At 38.6% G+C, this 23,504-nt stretch overlaps 1 protein-coding gene and 2 long non-coding RNA genes across 3 annotated transcripts; 1 reads left to right on the forward strand and 2 right to left on the reverse strand.

Annotated features, from left to right (window-relative positions):
* Positions 1-1,035: 1,035 nt before the first annotated feature.
* Positions 1,036-15,434, forward strand: LOC124282172. Its single transcript, XR_006900079.1, has 3 exons — positions 1,036-1,340; positions 4,312-4,315; positions 15,424-15,434. It is a non-coding gene; the product is annotated as an uncharacterized LOC124282172 (long non-coding RNA).
* LOC124282171 (arf-GAP with Rho-GAP domain, ANK repeat and PH domain-containing protein 2-like) lies at positions 2,583-11,603 on the reverse strand. The gene is made up of 7 exons (XM_046718136.1): positions 11,524-11,603; positions 10,934-11,064; positions 9,656-9,769; positions 9,132-9,211; positions 6,208-6,255; positions 5,670-5,748; positions 2,583-5,526 (listed from the first exon to the last, which is right to left on the reverse strand). The coding sequence occupies exons 1-7, from the start codon at positions 11,588-11,590 to the stop codon at positions 5,494-5,496; spliced, it is 552 nt and encodes a 183-aa protein (XP_046574092.1). The 5' UTR covers positions 11,591-11,603; the 3' UTR covers positions 2,583-5,493.
* Positions 15,435-19,655: 4,221 nt separating the features above from the next.
* On the reverse strand, positions 19,656-21,629 carry LOC124282185. Its single transcript, XR_006900083.1, has 3 exons — positions 21,611-21,629; positions 20,203-20,316; positions 19,656-19,758 (listed from the first exon to the last, which is right to left on the reverse strand). It is a non-coding gene; the product is annotated as an uncharacterized LOC124282185 (long non-coding RNA).
* Between the last annotated feature and the right edge of the window lie 1,875 nt (positions 21,630-23,504).

Consider the following 23,504-nt stretch of genomic DNA (forward strand, 5'->3'; position numbering starts at 1 on the left):
TATTTCCCCATGACCCCTTTCACAACTGACATGCACCTGAATTTGCTGCTCTTTATTTGAGCACAGGAATCTGAAATTTTGATTTTTATGACGAAATTCTACAAACGTTGTATTTTCTTATAAACACTCTATTTTTCATTGCAAATATAAATATTTTCATTATAAAAATCAAAATTTCCAATTCCCGTGATTGAAGGCACAACAAAATAACATGTTCAACAACTGACATTTAAATATATTTTAGACATGAAATATTAAAAAGTAACTCTTATCACAAGATATCATATTGCATAAGATTGTATTGATAAAATACTTTAGGTTAAAACAAATTTCTGACAATGCAATTACCAAGAATGGATAATTCAGAAATGCTCCCAGAAGATAAAATTCACTTAAAGGCACTATTTCACACCACACTTCTCTAAAATACATAATGCATTTCTCTCAATAATATCCATCAGCACTCAGGGAAGCTACCATATAATTAAAAAAAAATTAAATTATGTAATTAGTTACAATATTGAATTAAAGAATTTGCATGAATTAATGCAATGTTGCATTAAACTACTCTCGTGCCCTCTACCGTCCGAACATTATTTCAAGCGAAGGCCATAGAGCTATGTCCCTCTTTACGAATATCCTATAACTAACTTGTGATTGAGGCCAGTTCGGCAAACACAGACAACACCGTATGCGACAGGTTTCGATGTACGGAGCAATTGTTTACATTCGATATATGGCAAGTGTTCTCTGTTTGGAAGCTGTTCGTCTTGAAGTAGAGTGAAATAAGTCTTTATATACAATATTGGCCAAAATATTGTCGAAAATGTGTCACATTGTGGCTTTAAGATTCTGCATAAGATTTACAATGATTATTTACTCTTCTTACTTTCTGTCAATTTCACATTTGCTCTCAATCATGTTATCTACCATAGTCGGAAGCCATTTTAAAATCCAGCTGAAGGATCAGGGAATCAACTGAAGGCACAGTTACTAAAGACACAGTGGAATCTGTATCATAAGTTCAAATCCCAGAGTTTACCTATCGGCATCCATGGTTTGCCTGCACCAAAACCACATTCACTTCCATTACATTATGCTGTCATGCAGTGACGTAACTAGTTTACTCTGTACGTATCTACCAGGCAATCAGAAGCAGGGGCATATCTACGATTCCCAACAAAGTGCCCCTGGGACTTTTTCAAACTTGATATTTTCCAAAATCCAGAGATATTTACAACCTTTTAACATTGCATTCACTGAATAATATAAAACAAAGTTTATAAATCAGTAAAACATTGCATTCGATGAATAATGTAAAACAAAGTTTATAAATCAGTGTACTACAAGTGACCTCTACAAACCCTAACACTAGTCACAGCCAGTGGAGCAGGAACTGAGAGATTGTTAAGACCAGAGCTGCGGAGGCCAAGTATTGGCCTGTGAGAATATGTAGACGGACCCAAGTAGCAGGCACCATGCTGTCCAGGGCATGACATTAACACATACATAAACCATCTGACATTATTACAGAGAATATTGCACTAGGAATCATCCTGCTTACACAACTGCACACACACACACGTAAGCATGTGAGCAGGCACACACATACAGACATATGTTTGTCTCTCTCTCTCTCTCTATATATATATATAAACCGATAAAATGTCAAAGTATCGGACATGCATACTGAAGCACTACAAGCGATCACTGTCATTAACCAATGAAGTGTTAACATTCAACATGTTTCCACAAATGTTGCAGTAAAATCCTCAAGTGACAACATGCCTTACTGTTTGTTGCTACCATCTCCCACCCCACCATTCCTGACAACCTTGTCACAGAGAGCTGCAGGTACATTTCTGGATCCCCACAGAGGCACAATGACGTGGGGCAATTGATTATACATATGACGGCAATACCCTGTCATCATGTAGCATGAAATCGACAAAGAAAATCGACAAATGTAATGTTTAAGCCATACTTTGGAAAACAACATTTTAACGTTATGCTCTTCTCAGTGTAACGGGTCATACTACTCGAGTGTTATCCCCCAGGAATTATTGTATTGTGCATTCTGTGTAATGAAGGAAATACAAAGGATTGTGAAATGCTGCTCATGACAAAAATGCCAAATATTGAAGCAAAATACATTTTTCTTTTTAAGTCTCTTTTAAAAACTGTGAGGAGGAAGCAGCCACATACATGTCTTACTCTACTGTTGTATACTGCAAACATATCGAACCTGAACATAGAAAACATGAAATGAATATTTACAAATACTAATGTACAAATATACAATGGCACAAACTGAATGACAGGCAGCCTGTATAATACTTCAGAATGTGTGTACAAGCAAGTCTGTGTAGCACTCGTACAGACATATTCGTGGCAACCTAGGACTGGAGATATTCTGACTACCTAACTGTTGATGACAAGACATGGTACAGATAAAAACAATATAAAAATTTAAAATGTCACAAATATTAAAATGTTTTCAACATGTTGTAAGGATAATTTCTCTACACAGAGCAAAATAATTATAAAAATGTCATCTGTTAAATTACATTAAACCTTGTTTGTTTTTCTACTGACACAATCAGGTTGGCAACAAGGAGACACTGAAACAATAATAAGAGAAGGAACACTAAAATCTCATATATTGACAGGATTTCTCAGACTGCAAACTTAGGTGTTGAATCCCCAACTATAGTATACTCTAAACTTGACATACATGGCTTTACATGGCTTTGTGTGGCTTGCTTAACCTGAGGGGCACATGGCAAGACGGTGAGAAACAGAAGCAGAATGTCTACAAGTCACTGACTAGGTGTTTCCATGAGGAAAGGTAAAATCAGGTGGAGTGTTGGATATGCAGGTAGGCTGTAAATAACGGGGAAGGAGGAATCACTCACTGTGACAGTTAAAAGACTGATTAGATCTGCCAGCTGTTGAACACTAACTGAAGTAAAACACTCACTGTGACAGTTAAAAGACTGATTAGATCTGCCAGCTGTTGAACACTAACTGAAGTAAAAACACTCAGCTTCAGTCATGTTACACACTTGATGTGTGTGTTGCGAGTACGACATGATTGATGGTCCACTGTGTAACTGTGTGTATCTGTGGGAGACAATGTAAGTCAGGGGTGGAAATAACCCATTGCCCAACGTCCCAGTCCAGTGTTTTTATCTGTCGGGCAAGCAAGTTTGCATATGACGCTGTACCAGTGTCCAGCTGACTTTCCAAAGTTAAACAGTTTTGGAAGCAGAAGAGTACAAAACTGCGTTGTACACTAATAGAGACTTGAGGCGCATTTTATGTAAATTTCGTTGCTTATCGCACAATTTGGGTGTCCAACAGTTGTGCTTCAAAAAAGACAATGTCGACGATACTATAGCAATATGTAGTAAGTGTCATTTAGATGTCGTAGAGGATGAATACCACTTTCTATTAGTATGTCCTTACTACCATACAAGTAGGATGCAGCTTATTCCTGGGTATTATCATATAAATCCATCTGTATTTAAGTTGAAGCAGTTGTTATGCACAACAATAAGAATGTTATTAAAAGCCAAGCAATCTATCTGAAGAGAAACCTACCTGTCTGATTGTTATATATTGATGCATTATATTTACGTATATGTATTGTATGCGCACAAACAAACATGTATTTTTTGTACTCTCTCTCTGTTGTTTATTTAAAACATGAACAAGAAAATCGTATGATATGTGGAAAAATTATCAGGGCAAGTGATCTTACATGTTACACTGTACCAGAGTACACTAGCAATTTTAAATTTATTTCCACCCCTGTAAGTATGTGTGACAATGGAGGTGTGTCTGTGTCTGTGTCTGTGATCATTATGGACTGTGTTAACAATACAACGTACTGTATGTTTGTTTTAAAAATATGGATCGTGTTTGTTGCTCCTACTCTGGAGCCATGTGTCATGTACCAAAGTGACCATGGCACAGATCCAGGTAAACTGATTTATTCCAGCAAGAAACACTACATGAAGATACACACACAAGTGGCTGCATCTTCACTGCATGTGTTCAAAACATCATTAGAAAACATGTGACATTTTGAAATACAGCTATCCATAGTCAGCATAGTATCTTCAATCAAAGCTCTAGAACTTTGATTAATTAACATACCAAAGAAGGAAATATCATTTGACCCCTGCACAACTCTTCTTATTGCAACATCTTTGTCACCATGTATATAAGTTGAATGTCTAATTTTTGGCACAAAGGGATAAGCCTCAGACATTATGTTTCTCAGTGTGCTTTAAGGCATGTAGAAAGTTAAGTTGTCATGTCGCTCAAACGCTAAACTTCAAAAGGGAGAAAAAACACCCTCCAAATTAATCAAGTACTACAATCACTCAAACTCGAACAGTCTTCTTCCACAGGCCATTCACACTGTCATAGACACAAGCACCATTTTAATTATGAGTCTTTGTGACAGAATCTCCAAAGTGATAAGCAACAACTCCATTATTTTCATGAACATGTACATTTCTAGAAGTAAGTTACTTCAACAGTGACTACCAGTCCTGCATAGGGCCACACAGTGTGACAAGCTGTCAACTCCACTACACTGATGTCAGTATGGGGAGATGCTTACGCACACTTGTTCCACTATCCTCAAGCCACATTGTTCACTCTGTACAGTGGCCCTGATAGTGTCACACATCACATATTGTAGTCTGTCCACCACCTCCCCTGTAACTTGTAACAATGGCTCTGATTGGTTCGTCAACATTCATCTGCTTGGCTGGATCTTCATCCCTGTAATATACAACCCATAAGGCTGCTCCTTAAATTCTCATTGGCTGACACTTCTCAGTTGATCACATTGGCTTGAGGAATGAACCAGAACATCGAGATCACAGATAAAACTCGACCACCTTGGGAGGCTGATTGTACTTCTTCATTAAGCTTCAACAGGATCATTGTTATAAACAACAGGGTCTACTGATGGTCAATTGTTGCATGAAACTAACACTTCCTCAAAAGGATGCTTCAATGTAGCACAGCTTGGATCAGTATAAAGGATGTCTTGGCATGAACAATATCATCCACTGTGACCACTTCCAGGAATGTGGAATGACCTTGGGCTCCACAGGGGTCATACCGCAACACCTCATACCGCAAAACCTCATACCGCAACACCTCATACCGCAAAACCTCACCCTCTTGTTCTCACTAACATGCATCCCTTGTACATGAAACAAGTCCAGTTGACAGGAACCACACTCATACAGTCATTGTGACACATAGAACCACAAACATGTGGGCTACAGCAGCTAGGATCTCACTATATGGACAGACTTCACGTCTGTGGGGGCTGGAGGAGAGGCCGGCAAGGCCAGCAGAGTCACGTATAGTTGTAGGCTGACCCCCGGCCTTGTAGTCCAGCACGAATCACAACACTGTCCAATGATTCACTGACGGAGTTCACAGATGTAGGTACAGGGATGAGTTTCAGGAAAACGATGCCAGGATGCCTTCCGGATGCTGAAACAACAGATAGGAATGTCACTTTAACTGACAGTCTCACATTGAGGGGTGGTGTTCATCTAAAATATACATATTTCTTTTATACAGTATCCCCTGAAAGCTTACAGTATCATGTAAATATGTATGTCATATGTACCAACCTTGGCAACAAGGAGTGCAGATGCCCATTTCAACATTTCAATCTCAGACGTGAAACATAGACTCCGCCCAAAGTAGCCCCTGTGGAGATACAAACAGTAACATGTAGAGGAGCAGGTGCTAACCTGTATGAGGGAAGGAGAGGAATGACACACAGGCATGTAGGTCACTTCCCTTATGTCTTTGAAAAACAAACTACTTCATCCAAACAAACTTCATGTACACTCAGTTTGTTGGCGGTAAGTCTGTTTATTTAGTTTGTTCAGAAGAATTCCAACTATTTCCAATGATCAATAGCATAAGCACAAATACACGCGATCATCTAGGATTCAATGACATGCAAATCTTCAGTCTTCTTCTATCCATTTGGTTGCCTCTCTGGACAAGCACAGATTGCTAGGGACCTATATTATCATCCAGAATCCAACAGGTTTTCTTTTGTCCACCTCAGTGATATTGGTGGAATACTGCTAAACATATCACTAAAACATGCACACTCGCTCACTTCATTACGCCAGCTTGGCACTATTTGGTACTCACTTGACACACTTTTCGCCCTTCACGATGAATGTGAGCCCGTGTGAGGACCTGAAACCAAGAAGCAGTACAACTACACTTCAACACTCGCGTCATCAGGGCACAACACAGATGCCAACCCTAATTTAGCCCAATTAGTATTAAGGCAAAAAACTCATGCAAAATTTAGCACTTTTAGGCAATAATTAGTGTTAACTTTTCCCAAGAATGTTCACATCTAATCAAAAAATATATAGATATTCTAAGAACTTGTTACTAAAATTGTACTCACTAAATCAGTATTAAGTATTGACATACAGCTTGATACTGAATAAAATGTGGTTGAAATTTATTGTGTGTGTGTGGTATGTATGGTATTTGATAATGTAATTTAATGCATTAATTTTTAAATTTGTATATTTTTACTGCTATTGTAGTCGAGTATTTTAAGTTGTTTGTAATAACAAATACGATAAAATCGTATGGGTTGGTATCTCTGGACAGACAATGAGGGTGAGCCAATCAGGATGGAAATATCTCCTACAGAAAATAATGTTTCCTGACAAACTATTCTCACTGAACTCCAGTCAGTGTTGGTCCTAATGATAAATTTGCTCTCGAATGTTGTACTGCAACACACTTTGAAACCATATAAACCTGAAGGGTGCTTCTCACTATTTATCATCTAAAGGAGGGTGTTATCGGTGCAATAAAGCAATCCGATAAACTTGGTATCCAAATCTGATAACCATGCAAATTACGTCAATCCACGAACTACTTTCACAAAACTCCATACACACCATGCGAATCCTATAACGTTAACATGTTATTGATGACGTCGTCGCGAGTTTACATTGTTTGTTAACAAACATGGCTGCCCCCATTCTCAAAATTGGTGACAGAGGTTCTGGAGTCGTTACTGCAGTAATTGACTTTGGAAAACATGAAACGGAGTACTTCGTTCAAATTGAAGGTACGGATTATGAGGCACAACTGAAAGGTACCAACCAAGGATTTCGATCTATCGATCACAATACAGACGATGAATCAATTCCGTCAGGTATCAGAAACTGATATTGATGAGGTGATTACCCGCAATGAAAATAGAAAAAAAGCTAAGAAAAACGTGCCTGATTTTGTTGTTCTTTTTAAGACAGAAAGATCTTATTTTAAGCATGAGTTATGCTTGCACTGTATTAGCGACCAGTCACAACCATATGCCGACGTCATGAACGACCTTCACCTTGGTGTACCGCTAAGTATTCTTACGCAAATGCTTGATTCTCTTCAAATATACTCACGTACGAGTTGCTTCTTTTTTCAGAGTAATTTTAAGAATGACATTATATGATAACGAGAGATATTAACCTCGTGTGTATCCGTATCATTAATATTATATATTAGGAATAAAAATGATGTATTATGCTCGCCAAAGGCTCGCATAATACAATTTTCATTCCTAATATATGATATTAATGATACGGAAACACACTCGGTTAATAATCTCTATATATTAAGCATCTCTTGTTTCCCGGAATAACTGCATTTGAGGGTTTTTTTGCTCTCAGGTTTTACTTTTTGTAAGTAAGACCTCTTCCCAGGTTTTACTTTTTGTAAGTAAGACCTCTTCCTAGGTTTTACTTTTTGTAAGTAAGACCTCTTCCCAGGTTTTACTTTTTGTAATTAAGACCTCTTCCCAGGTTGTTTTTTTTCCTAACTCTATATGAACATCAACATTCAAATGATATATGAGTGTTTGAAATCAATTGAAAAATATCGTCCAATATCAATTTCAAAGTGCAACGTTTTCCCAAGCAGGATTAGAACCACATCTATCAGGTTAATAAGCGGATGCTCTACCTCATGGCCACCGAGCCGACGAAGACATTGGGGTTTATAGTTACTGTCATTTAAATTGATTTTACTTGCGCTTCAGTTAGGGGATAACTGTACTGTGTTTGAGGTGAGGAGGTGAAATTGGGTTTTACGTCATGCTTGAGAATATTTCACTCATATGACGACGTGCATGCGTGTGTATGTGTATGTGTGGCTGTTTGTACTAGCCCAGATTTAAGCTGGTTTTATAGTGCTAGCCCACTGAGATACCATACCACAGTGAAGCATGAATACCCCACTCAGACACATTATACTGACTCCGAGCCGACCAGTCCTTGTTGTACCCATTAAAGCCGAGCACCAGGCAGGGACCAACAAGTGCCATATTTTAACGTCTTTTGGTATGACGCGGTCGGGGATCGAACCCGCGACCTTCCGCTCTCCGGGCGGACGCTCTAACCACTACACCACAGAGGCAGTGTACTGTGTTTGACGAATTGGGGACGTTAACCAGTTGTTATATAGACGCAAATTTAGTGATATAACATTAAATTTGTGGCTGTATAACCACCGGTATACGTCCCCAATTCGACAAACACAGTATAGTTATCCCATTCTAATTCAACTCGTTTTACGCTGCTTTTTCGTGAAAGAAATTCATTATTTAAACCAGGTCAAAGTTCCTCTAGGTCAAAGGTTAATCCTATCACTCCTTGTTACATACTAAGTTGAATTAGAATTATTGTTATGTAGCTTCATTAAATGATCATCTACATTATAATTATCCATCATTGACGGTTTATATATTAGAGAAAACACTTCCCCTCGGTTTTGGTAGAGAATGTAAAACCAAGGGAGGAGGGAAATCCCTTGGGGCTAAAGCCCTCTGTATTACATTCTCTACCAAAACCTCGGGGGGTGCTTTCTCCTAAACATATAAACTGTTAAGACAGGTTTTTCTATGAGTTTGACAAATGTGATACAAATCTCACATAGAGGAAGTAAATATTAACATTTATTGTCATTCACGGACAGATAGCTGGTTGTACATTGATGATCAGCTGGAAGAAGCAAAGTTTGAGTGTATGTCTAATCTGCCCAAAACAACTCACTTTCCTCCTGATCTGCGACTGTCGATGCCCAGATAGATGACAATGTCTTCTACATTCCAGGAGTGCAGCTGATGTGTACCCTGAAGAAAACATAAGTTTATCTGACCTTTGTTAAAACAGACCCGCATACTGTGTCAGCGTCGTAACAGCATTATAATAACAAGAGGTTTTCACTCGCTTAGGAATGCCAGAAATTACAGGATCAGTCACAAAACTATTTTTGCCTTAAAAATGAATATTCTATTAAGAAAGGCAACTTACAACATGCAAGAGGGGCTCATGCTTAAAGTGCATAATAATATCATTACTCTCTTCTGTGGATCTGTGTCCATTCAAATTGTATTCTCAACTTCCTGGGGGTATTCAACTCATGCTGCCTGTTAAGGGCTGGATATTATTATCTCATCCCACCTGGTACCCCTTTGCTGAAGAGTTGTTTAAACTCCTTGCTTATAATTTGCCATTGTGAAAGGCATTTTCTTCAACTCATAAAACTTAATTTGATAAGCAAGAGAAATGTTCACCTTTGAATCTTTGAAACACACAAGTTTCCCCTGTTTTAACTGAAAGGTATACTTGGAGAACTTCTTCTTGTCGCTGAACTTGACCTCTCCAATCAAGGCTCGACATGGATCCAGCTGAAAATAGTAATCCAAAATCAGACTGTGTAGCAAAGATGCGTGAAATCAATTGTCAGTATCACATGTGCCGCTGGTGGGGAGTTTCAACATACTGACAAACTGGCCAACTCCACCATCTGCAAGGATTGGCCTCCACCAAGGATCACTGAACTGCAATTACTACTTTGCTTTCATCATAGGCAGAACAGTTGGTCCTTACTTAGACAGGTATTTAAGAAAAGGTTGTATAAATGTCATACTTTCTGACACATTGCAGTTAGCACTGTTTGCACACAAAAGTTCGGTAAATCCTGTATATATTTACTACAAAGCAAACAATTGTCTTAGAAGGTTTAAACCCGTGAAGGTCTGGGTTAGAATGTGCCTTCAGTAACCCATGCTTGTCGTAAGAGGCGACTAACGGGATCGGGTGGTCAGGCTCGCTGATTTGGTTGACATATGTCATCGTTCGCAATTGCGCAGATCAATGCTCATGCTGTTGATCACTGGATTGCCTGGTGCAGACTTGATTATTTACAGACCACCGTCACATAGCTCGAATATTGCTGAGTGCGGCATAAAACTAAACTCACTCACTCACTTAGAAGGTTAAATATTTACTATGTCTACTTGCCTACTGAATAAGAGCAAGCAAGTCTTGATGGAGTCCGTTTTCAATTCACAGAATATCAATGTATGAACTTCTACAATCAATCTTAAATATTATTTCATTATGCATGTAAACAAGAAATACACATGGCCCCAGTTCATCTTGAACATTTTGGGACATCTTGTTTAATATCCTGATTTTGGGACATCAGTTTGTGTTTAATATGTGTGATCCTGTCAGTACCAACTGAGTGTTTGTTGTGGTTGTGTTAACATTCCCGTTACAGATGTTTACCATGATGTTGTCAACTCATTTAGAAGCTGACAACACCAGTTTTATAACATTAACATTCCCGTACAGATGTTCCCGTACAGATGTTCCTGTACTCCTATACTCACTGTGGTGTAGAAGCTGACAACACCAGTTTTATAACATTAACATTCCCGTACAGATGTTCCCATACAGATGTTCCTGTACTCCTATACTCACTGTGGTGTAGAAGCTGACAACACCAGTTTTATAACATTAACATTCCCTTACAGATGTTCCCATATAGATGTTCCTGTACTCACCGCTGACTGTAGTTTCTCCAGCGTTTCTAAGTTGTTCATGCAGATTTTGGCATTTGTGCATATATCTTCCTCCAGTGATGCCCACGTTGTCACAACAGGGAGGACAAGTTCCGACAGGGGTAGGGGGCGCTCTGAAACATATCGCCGTTATAGAAGAGGTAGGATCAGCTATGGGAATCTTATAATCATCCCAAACCAGCATCTCAAACATTATCATATTTACCACACTCGTCACAAAATGTTATACAGGTTTGATGCTGGTCTGGGTTAGTGAGATGTTACACAGTCATGTACCTTTGTAAGTTTCACAATTTCAACACTGATGTTCACAGACACACCAATACTACCATAACAATAGTACATGTACTTTACAGTTTCATCTCAGTCCAGTACCTTTGAAAGTGAATATAGATTATGACAGACACTTGTCTCAAGTATTTCACTAAAACAGAAATCCCTAAGAACTGAACAAAATATGACATCATGGTAAAGTTTGGCTTTCTCAGAGATGCTAATAAAGCCAAAGATGTACTTTGAAAGAATTTCAGGATATTACACTAAAACACGTTTAACATCGTGAGGAGTCCTACCTAACGACCCTTCCAGGATGACCTCACTCATCATGAACTGGCCACTCATCTTCTTCTTGCTCTTCATGGAGGCTATAAGAGACTGGGCGTTGTCCGCGACTGGACACCTGAAACAACCCGGTCCAGTCAGGAGATAAACATCAATGTGTTGGCCAATTTCGGGTGTTATTGAGTATTTGAAGCACAGGAATTCATTTTGGAACCAGCGGCGTCAGCAGAAGGTTTCAAATGAAATATTCTGTGCTTCAATCCTAACACAAAAGTAAACCAAAAGGTCCACACACATTTTTGTGTCTGCATTCATTGACATCGAGTACGGGTACAGCAGTGAAATCTCATCAGCGGGCCATTTTGACTGTCTCCCATGGTAGCATCTGGAACTGCTCATTTGTGACATCATTCAGACGCAGCGAATTTCCGGGAATCGAATACCATTCGATCATGTTTTTCAACCAATCAGATTAAAGAACACAATGACTTTTGGTTTACAATGATGTTTACAACAACCCAGTCAGTCAGTGATGTTTAACAACAACCCAGTCAGTCAGTGATGTTTAACAACAACCCAGTCAATCAGTGATGTTTACAACAACCCAGTCAATCAGTGATGTTTACAACAACCCAGTCAGTCAGTGATGTTTAACAACAACCCAGTCAGTGATGTTTAACAACAACCCAGTCAGTGATGTTTACAACAACCCAGTCAGTCAGTGATGTTTAACAACAACCCAGTCAATCAGTGATGTTTAACAACAACCCAGTCAATCAGTGATGTTTACAACAACCCAGTCAATCAGTGATGTTTACAACAACCCAGTCAATCAGTGATGTTTAACAACAACCCAGTCAGTCAGTGATGTTTAACAACAACCCAGTCAATCAGTGATGTTTACAACAACTCCAGTCAATCAGTGATGTTTACAATAACCGAGTCAATCAGTGATGTTTAACAACAACCCAGTGAAGTCCAGTGATGATTTGTTAACAACCCAGTCAGTGATGTTTAAAGAACCACTAAACTTTGTTTTTGTTACTCTTTTAACCATTACATATGAAAGATTTGTGGTTAGTCTTATGCGGAACACCAAATTTATTCTTTAAAACTTGTGGTTAATTAATAACCGGCGATTAAAAGTGGCCAAAATTAAGCCTGCTTCCTCTCAGCCAACCTGAAACCACAGAGACAGGTTACGTAACTCTGTCGCCAGAGCACTGCAGTGACATCATATGAGGAGCGATTTTCAGTTAGTTGTATAGAAAGTGTGTAGCACGCTCATCATTTGATGATTTCTCGACATCAAAGAGCGACATGCTGAATCGTTGCTTTGTAGTCAATTGCTCCTAGGAAGTCGGTGATGGTGTCACCATGCACAGATTTCCACAGGACCCGCGGTTAAATTGCTAAATGGGTTATGTTTGTGAGTCGCGGCGGCGTTGTGGAAGCCTGAAATGATATCTTACTTGTGTTCAGATCGCTTCACGAAGTTAAAGAATCAAAACTACTTACTAGTTATAGTAAAAATATGTATATGATTGATGACCATAAAAGATTCTCCATAACACAACTTGTAACATAACGATTTCTTCCTCGAAGTGAGGTTGTGGTCGAGAAGTAACAATAATATTGTAAGTAGTATTATATTGACACCCACCTGGCTGCAGGAGAGAGAAATTATGTTATCATGCTATGTCATGCAAAATCTATTGGCCATCAATAAAATACATATTTTACTACCAGTAGAAAGTAGTTTTGATTTTTGTAACTCGGTGAAAACAAACCTAAATAGCATTTATCCACAGACTGGCGGATGTTCCCCGACAGGACGCCATTTTGAAAATCGTAAAGTCTGTTAGAATTAATGAGATTATAGTTTGTTTTCATCAAGTTAGAAAATCAAAACTACTTTCTACCGTGAAGTTAAATATGTATTGGAATCATAACCAAAAGGATTTTGCATGACACAACTTATAACATAACGATTTCTTCCACTTGCGAGGTGGGGTCGAAGTCACAATACTGCTGTGATAAATTTCTTGCTACATTCACATGGTTAATGTCCACTCACCAGTATGTAGATACTAGTCAATGTGCGATCTTTATATTTGGTCTTATAATCCTAATTAGTTTATTATCATACTTTTATGCATATTGAAACTAAATAAAAGCTGGCGATCTGCTGATACTTATAGTCAATTTATAACAGAACTGTAATATCTAGACATTTTATAGTTTGCTTAATGTGAATCATAATTCGCACACACAACCCCTAGTGTATGTTGTCTGTCTCATTACACTTCTGGTGAAAACAATGATTCTGTTGAATGCTACGACAAATGAATAAAAACAAAATGTAAATATTAAAATTAAAACAGATTAAAGTTATAGGAACAATATCAGGCCATTACCTTGTTTTGAGGAATGTATCCATCAATATCCACAAAACTGTTCCAAATGATGTGTCTTTTAACAGTTTAATATCCGAAAAAGTGATCTTTTCAGGTATTGGTGTATAGTCTCATTGGTCACCCAAGATAGCACACCTGGCAACTAATTGCATAATGTCCGCCTTTCATTAAAACAGTAATTTAGTTAGCCAATAATGGGCAATCAATCAATGTATTGCCGGTAAATCCTTTGAAAGAAGGACGTTGTTTTTACGCAGACACCGACACGGCAGAGTGTATTCAGTATAGATTAGTAAATCTACATACATAAACACTACCTTATGACAATTCCGCTGTGTAAGATAAAAGTAATTAATCAATCAGCGTGTTATCGGTTAATCCTTTGATCGATGTTTATAATGTTGAATATTTACTCCAGACACAAGAAATGCCAAATGGGAACCTTTGTCGGGTAATCTAAGTGTGTTACCACTAATTACAGTACACCTGTTATAAATTCATTAACTGACCATCAAGTGAATGATGACAAATAACATTAGGGTTTATACCACCTAACACGGGTTACAACAAGGGAGTATTAATTGCTGTATTGCATGTGAAAACTTATGGGCCGACACTGTTTTGAGAATACAAACAGATTTTTACATGACATGATTAAATATCGAGGTAAAAACACACAGAAATGGGATCAAATTGGATCAGTCATTATACAAATAGGGCCTAACGACACCAATCAATTGTGACAGAAGCGTCTATGAAAACAAGTTGTAACTTCGAACTAGGCAAAGCAGGGGAGACAAAATTAAATGCCAGTAGATTGTGAGAACATATAGCTTTCATTTTCCACAACAATTGTCCGCGATTTCAGGTTTATACAAGCCTGTAAACAAGATAATTTAACCCCTAAAATGTAGATGAATTCTGCATCGGCCCTCAAAGCTATTCCTCATATGACGTCACAGAGTCGCGCCGCTCTGATTGGTTGAAATATTGTGCACTGTTGTCAAAAAGGTCGATTTAAGTCAATTAAAGGTCGAAATGAGTAGTTTTAATGACGAGGTTTCATTTATAACGATGCCAGGTAGTGATTTATGTATTTTTACCCCATAGGGTTTATGTGACCTTTAACACCACAGTTCCAGCTACCATGTACAGCCAAGCACTGCTGCCACGGACTGTTACTCACGTTTAACGTCTCCTCTGTGTTGTTGACGTAGACTGAGACGATCATACTGTCTATCACAACAGACTGAAACAGAACACAACAAAACAACTTCAATTACCCCATCAAGTACACCCTAAATATACATCCAGTAAATTGTCACTAAATCATCGAGTCCAGATAAACTTGATCCAAGAGCTACTTCTGTTCTACAAATATCTTTACTGAAAGACATGGAAAACAGTTGGAAATTTGTTAGATATTTACTGTATTGGCCTAACAGGGTTAAAAGAACATGCATGTGTTATCCTTCAAGTCAAATAGTATTTGAGCATTGCATCCAGGGACGAGGATGCTTTGTTTCAAACAATACGTCTCTGATGTAAGCACATAGAAATTCCAACTGGGTATGTGCCAATACAGGAATCTTCTGGTGACCCCCGAATCACCATTACTGGCAACTCTAGTGATGAGGATGTAGTGGTATAAACATCTGCTGCCAGGGTAGTAATGGTGTATTGTTGTATCATTCTAATGACACGAGCTATTTCCAGACAAAGTCTATACTGACCATCCTCTGTTTCTTCAGTTTCTCTGCATTATTTCATTTTCTGCCATTGCCATTCTGTCATCTTTCTGCGTTCTTGTTCTTGGACCTGCACATACAGAAAAATTAATCTTTCAGATCAGGCCATAAGGATTGACTTCACATCCAGTTAGTACAGAAAAAGTTTTAGAATAACACATGTCAGGCTAATTGTTGACAGAGTAACAGTCTACAGACTAAAACAGCTACAAACTGTTGACAGTGTAACAGTCTACAGACTAAAACAGCTACAAACTTTTAACAGACTAACGTTTGATCAACAGCATGAGCATCGATCATAACTGGGATACAATGACATGTGTCAACCAAGTCAGCGATTCTGGCCAACAGATCCTGTTAATTAAGCCTCTTCACGACAAGCATGCATTGCGAAGACCAATTCTACCCTGGATCTTCTTGGGTCTGTTAATAGACTAACGATTAACCAATTAAAAGTTGACAGACAAACATTTGAGAAAACCTGTGTAGATTTGGATTTTTCTTAAAATTAAGTGCAAGATACGAGGGTTCTGTAGTCAGCAGTTACAATCACATGTGGACATGTCCAGTTTTAAGATGGAGTGAGTGAGTGAGTTGGGTTTCATTAAGCTTTAGCAATATTCCAGCAATATCACGCATGGGGGACACCAGAAATGGGTTTCACACATTGTGCCCATGTGGGGAATCGAACCCGGGTCTTTGGCGTGACGAGCCAACGCTTTAACCATTAGGCTACCCCACCGCCCCGTTTTAAGATGGAGGTACAGAGAATGACAGTATACTGAAGTCAGTCAAGCCTCATCAGGAGCTGGCCAGGATTGTTTGGAAATATCCAATCAATAACACAAACATCTTGTGCCAAAGTGAATTGCATACTTATACTCTGAACTATAATGATACATATCTGTCTGTTGTTTTCTGTCCACCTAACATGACATCAAACAACAACTTTCCAAATCTTCAGACACCAGTTTGACCACAAAACTGACTTTTGGTTTTTAAAGGGTGATCAATTAAGCCGTAAATGAATTTCAGCAAACCTACGATCTTGTTATAAAATTGTCCAACCAAAGGACATGAAAATGTCCTGCCCCATCCTGCTGAGCATTGAGTTGACCTCCAACACTAAACATTCTAAACATGTTCCAAGTTTCCTGACTCCGACACCAGTGGATGAAGATGTTGCCTTACCCTCAGGAGGAATTAGCCCAATTAGTATTAAGGAGCAAAAAAACTCATGCAAAATTTAGCACTTTTTAGGCAATAATTGAGTGTTAACTTTTCCCAAGAATGTTCACATCTAATCAAATAATATATGGAGAAATATTCTAAGAACTTGTTACTAAAATTGTACTCACTAAATCAGTATTAAGTATTGACATACAGCTTGATACTGAATAAAATGTGGTTGAAATTTATTGTGTGTGTGTGGTATGTATGGTATTTGATAATGTAATTTAATGCATTAATTTTTAAATTTGTATATTTTTACTGCTATTGTAGTCGAGTATTTTAAGTTGTTTGTAATAACAAATACGATAAAATCGTATGGGTTGGTATCTCTGGACAGACAATGAGGGTGAGCCAATCAGGATGGAAATATCTCCTACAGAAAATAATGTTTCCTGACAAACTATTCTCACTGAACTCCAGTCAGTGTTGGTCCTAATGATAAATTTGCTCTCGAATGTTGTACTGCAACACACTTTGAAACCATATAAACCTGAAGGGTGCTTCTCACTATTTATCATCTAAAGCGAGGGTGTTATCGGTTGCAATAAAGCAATCTGATAAACTTGGTATCAAATCTGATAACTATGCAAATTACGTCCAATCCACGAACTACTTTCACAAAACTCCATACACACCATGCGAATCCTATTTTAACATTAGCGTTAACATGTCATTGATGACGCGTCGTCATGAGTTTACATTGTTTGTTAACAAACATGGCTGCGCCATTCTCAAAATTGGTGACAGAGGTTCTGGAGTCGTTACTGCAGTAATTGACTTTGGAAAACATGAAGCGGAGTGCCGTTCAAATTGAAGGTGAATGCGGATTATGAGGCACAACTGAAAGGTACCAACCAAGGATTTCGATCTATCGATCACAATACAGGCGATGAATCAATTCCGTCAGGTATCAGAAACTGATATTGATGAGGTGATTACCCGCAATGAAAATAGAAAAAAAGCTAAGAAAAACGTGCCTGATTTTGTTGTTCTTTTTAAGACAGAAAGATCTTATTTTAAGCATGAGTTATGCTTGCACTGTATTAGCGACCAGTCACAACCATATGCCGGCGTCATGAACGACCTTCACCTTGGTGTACCGCTAAGTATTCTTATGCAAATGCTTGATTCTCTTCAAATATACTCTCGTCACGAGTTGCTTCTTTTTCAGAGTAATTTTAAGAATGACATTATATGATAACGAGAGATATTAACCTCGTGTGTATCCGTATCATTAATATTATATATTAGGAATAAAAATGATGTATTATGCTCGCCAAAGGCTCGCATAATACAATTTTCATTCCTAATATATGATATTAATGATACGGAAAGACACTCGGTTAATAATCTCTATATATTAAGCATCTCTTGTTTCCCGGAATAACTGCATTTGAGGGTTTTTGCTCTCAGGTTTTACTTTTTAAAGTAAGACCTCTTCCCAGGTTTTACTTTTTGTAAGTAAGACCTCTTCCTTTTGTAAAGGTTTTTACTTTTTGTAATTAAGACCTCTTCCCAGGTTGTTTTTTTTCCTAACTCTATATGAACATCAACATTCAAATGATATATGAGTGTTTGAAATCAATTGAAAAATATCGTCCAATATCAATTTCAAAGTGCAACGTTTTCCCAAGCAGGATTAGAACCACATCTATCAGGTTAATAAGCGGATGCTCTACCTCATGGCCACCGAGCCGACGAAGACATTGGGGTTTATAGTTACTGTCATTTAAATTGATTTTACTTGAGCTTCAGTTAGGGGATAACTGTACTGTGTTTGAGGTGAGGAGGTGAAATTGGGTTTTACGTCATGCTTGAGAATATTTCACTCATATGACGACGTGCATGCGTGTGTATGTGTATGTGTGGCTGTTTGTACTAGCCCAGATTTAAGCTGGTTTTATAGTGCTAGCCCACTGAGATACCATACCACAGTGAAGCATGAATACCCCACTCAGACACATTATACTGACTCCGAGCCGACCAGTCCTTGTTGTACCCATTAATGCCGAGCACCAGGCAGGGACCAACAAGTGCCATATTTTAACGTCTTTTGGTATGACGCGGTCGGGGATCGAACCCGCGACCTTCCGCTCTCCGGGCGGACGCTCTAACCACTACACCACAGAGGCGGTGTACTGTGTTTGACGAATTGGGGACGTTACCAGTTGTTATATAGACGCAAATTTAGTGATATAACATTAAATTTGTGGCTGTATAACCACCGGTATACGTCCCCAATTCGACAAACACAGTATAGTTATCCCATTCTAATTCAACTCGTTTTACGCTGCTTTTTCGTGAAAGAAATTCATTATTTAAACCAGGTCAAAGTTCCTCTAGGTCAAAGGTTAATCCTATCACTCCTTGTTACATACTAAGTTGAATTAGAATTATTGTTATGTAGCTTCATTAAATGATCATCTACATTATAATTATCCATCATTGGCCGGTTTATATATTAGAGAGAAACACTTCCCTCGGAGGTTTGGTAGAGAATGTAAAACCAAGGAGGAGGTAAATCCCTTGGGGCTAAAGCCCTCTGTATTACATTCTCTACCAAAACCTCGGGGGGTGCTTTCTCCTAAACATATAAACTGTTAAGACAGGTTTTTCTATGAGTTTGACAAATGTGATACAAATCTCACATAGAGGAAGTAAATATTAACATTTATTGTCATTCACGGACAGATAGCTGGTTGTACATTGATGATCTGCTGGAAGAAGCAAAGTTTGAATGTATGTCTAATCTGCCCAAAACCACTCACTTTCCTCCTGATCTGCGACTGTCGATGCCCAGATAGATGACAATGTCTTCTACATTCCAGGAGTGCAGCTGATGTGTACCCTGAAGAAACCATAAGTTTATCTGACCTTTGTTAAAACAGACCCACATACTGTGTCAGCCTCGTAACAGCATTATAATAACAAGAGGTTTTCACTCGCTTAGGAATGCCAGAAATTACAGGATCAGTCACAAAACTATTTTTGCCTTAAAAATGAATATTCTATTAAGAAAGGCAACTTACAACATGCAAGAGGGGCTCATGCTTAAAGTGCATAATAATATCATTACTCTCTTCTGTGGATCTGTGTCCATTCAAATTGTATTCTCAACTTCCTGGGGGTATTCAACTCATGCTGCCTGTTAAGGGCTGGATATTATTATCTCATCCCACCTGGTACCCCTTTGCTGAAGAGTTGTTTAAACTCCTTGCTTATAATTTGCCATTGTGAAAGGCATTTTCTTCAACTCATAAAACTTAATTTGATAAGCAAGAGAAATGTTCACCTTTGAATCTTTGAAACACACAAGTTTCCCCTGTTTTAACTGAAAGGTATACTTGGAGAACTTCTTCTTGTCGCTGAACTTGACCTCTCCAATCAAGGCTCGACATGGATCCAGCTGAAAATAGTAATCCAAAATCAGACTGTGTAGCAAAGATGCGTGAAATCAATTGTCAGTATCACATGTGCCGCTGGTGGGGAGTTTCAACATACTGACAAACTGGCCAACTCCACCATCTGCAAGGATTGGCCTCCACCAAGGATCACTGAACTGCAATTACTACTTTGCTTTCATCATAGGCAGAACAGTTGGTCCTTACTTAGACAGGTATTTAAGAAAAGGTTGTATAAATGTCATACTTTCTGACACATTGCAGTTAGCACTGTTTGCACACAAAAAAGTTCGGTAATCCCTGTATATTTACTACAAAGCAAACAATTGTCTTAGAAGGTTTAAACCCGTGAAGGTCTGGGTTAGAATGTGCCTTCAGTAACCCATGCTTGTCGTAAGAGGCGACTAACGGGATCGGGTGGTCAGGCTCGCTGATTTGGTTGACATATGTCATCGTTCGCAATTGCGCAGATCAATGCTCATGCTGTTGATCACTGGATTGTCTGGTGAAGACTTGATTATTTACAGACCACCGTCACATAGCTCGAATATTGCTGAGTGCGGCATAAAACTAAACTCACTCACTTAGAAGGTTAAATATTTACTATGTCTACTTGCCTACTGAACAAGAGCAAGCAAGTCTTGATGGAGTCCGTTTTCAATTCACAGAATATCAATGTATGAACTTCTACAATCAATCTTAAATATTATTTCATTATGCATGTAAACAAGAAATACACATGGCCCCAGTTCAGAATATCTTGAACATTTTCGGACATCAGTTGTGTTTAATATCCTGATCCTGTCAGTACCAACTGAGTGTTTGTTGTGTTGTGTTTGTGTGTTGTCAACATTTAGAAGCTGACAACACCAGTTTTACAGATGTTCTCGTACAGATGTTCCTGTACTCCTATTCTCACTGTGGTGTAGAAGCTGACAACACCAGTTTTATAACATTAACATTCCCGTACAGATGTTCCCGTACAGATGTTCCTGTACTCCTATACTCACTGTGGTGTAGAAGCTGACAACACCAGTTTTATAACATTAACATTCCCGTACAGATGTTCCCGTACAGATGTTCCTGTACTCCTATACTCACTGTGGTGTAGAAGCTGACAACACCAGTTTTATAACATTAACATTCCCGTACAGATGTTCCCATACAGATGTTCCTGTACTCCTATACTCACTGTGGTGTAAGCTGAAGCTGACAACACCAGATGTTTATAACATTCAACAAGCTGACCCCAGTTTTAAAGATGTTTCCCATACAGATGTTCTGTACTCCTATACTCACCGCTGACTGTAGTTTCTCCTGTGGTGTTTAAAGCGTTTCCTAAGTTGTTCATGCAGATTTTGGCATTTTGTGCATATATCTTCCTCCAGTGATGCCCACGTTGTCACAACAGGGAGGACAAGTTCCGACAGGGGTAGGGGGCGCTCTGAAACATATCGCTCGTTATAGAAGAGGTAGGATCAGCTATGGGAATCTTATAATCATCCCAAACCAGCATCTCAAACATTATCATATTTACCACACTCGTCACAAAATGTTATACAGGTTTGATGCTGGTCTGGGTTAGTGAGATGTTACACAGTCATGTACCTTTGTAAGTTTCACAATTTCAACACTGATGTTCACAGACACACCAATACTACCATAACAATAGTACATGTACTTTACAGTTTCATCTCAGTCCAGTACCTTTGAAAGTGAATATAGATTATGACAGACACTTGTCTCAAGTATTTCACTAAAACAGAAATCCCTAAGAACTGAACAAAATATGACATCATGGTAAAGTTTGGCTTTCTCAGAGATGCTAATAAAGCCAAAGATGTACTTTGAAAGAATTTCAGGATATTACACTAAAACACGTTTAACATCGTGAGGAGTCCTACCTAACGACCCTTCCAGGATGACCTCACTCATCATGAACTGGCCACTCATCTTCTTCTTGCTCTTCATGGAGGCTATAAGAGACTGGACGTTGTCACGACTGGACACCTGAAACAACCCGGTCAGTCAGGAGATAAACATCATGTGTTGGCCAATTTCCGGGTGTTATTGAGTATTTGAAGCACAGGAATTCATTTGGAACCAACGGCGTCAGCAGAGGTTTCAAATGAAATATTCCTGTGCTTCAATGTAAACACAAAAGTAAACCAAAAGGTCCACACACATTTTTGTGTCTGCATTCATTGACATCGAGTACGGGTACAGCAGTGAAATCTCATCAGCGGGCCATTTTGACTGTCTCCCATGGTAGCATCTGGAACTGCTCATTTGTGACATCATTCAGACGCAGCGAATTTCCGGGAATCGAATACCATTCGATCATGTTTTTCAACCAATCAGATTAAAGAACACAATGACTTTTGGTTTACAATGATGTTTACAACAACCCAGTCAGTCAGTGATGTTTAACAACAACCCAGTCAGTCAGTGATGTTTAACAACAACCCAGTCAATCAGTGATGTTTACAACAACCCAGTCAATCAGTGATGTTTACAAACAACCCAGTCAATCAGTGATGTTTAACAACATCAGTGATGTTTTACAACAACCCAGTCAGTCAGTGATGTTTACAACAACCCAGTCAATCAGTGATGTTTAACAACAACCCAGTCAATCAGTGATGTTTACAACAACCCAGTCAATCAGTGATGTTTACAACAACCCAGTCAATCAGTGATGTTTAACAACAACCCAGTCAATCAGTGATGTTTAACAACAACCCAGTCAGTCAGTGATGTTTAACAACAACCCAGTCAATCAGTGATGTTTACAACAACCCAGTCAATCAGTGATGTTTAACAACAACCCAGTCAGTCAGTGATGTTTAACAACAACCCAGTCAGTGATGTTTAAAGAACCACTAAACTTTGTTTTTTGTTACTCTTTTAACCATTACATATGAAAGATTTGTGGTTAGTCTTATGCGGAACACCAAATTTATTCTTTAAAAACTTGTGGTTAATTAATACCGAGCGATTAAAAGTGGCCAAAAAGTCGCCTGCTTCCCTCTCGCCCGCCAACGAAACCACAGACAGGTTACGTAACTCTGTCGCCAGAGCACTGCAGTGACGTCATATGAGGAACGATTTTCAGTTAGTTGTATAGAAAGTGTGTATGCAGCTCATCATTTTGATGATTTTCGACATCAACGGCGACATGCCGAATCGTTGC

This window comes from Haliotis rubra, unplaced genomic scaffold (genome assembly GCF_003918875.1).
Source record: "Haliotis rubra isolate DU_JTF1 unplaced genomic scaffold, ASM391887v1 Scf294, whole genome shotgun sequence".
In the NCBI taxonomy this organism is placed as follows: domain Eukaryota; kingdom Metazoa; phylum Mollusca; class Gastropoda; order Lepetellida; family Haliotidae; genus Haliotis; species Haliotis rubra.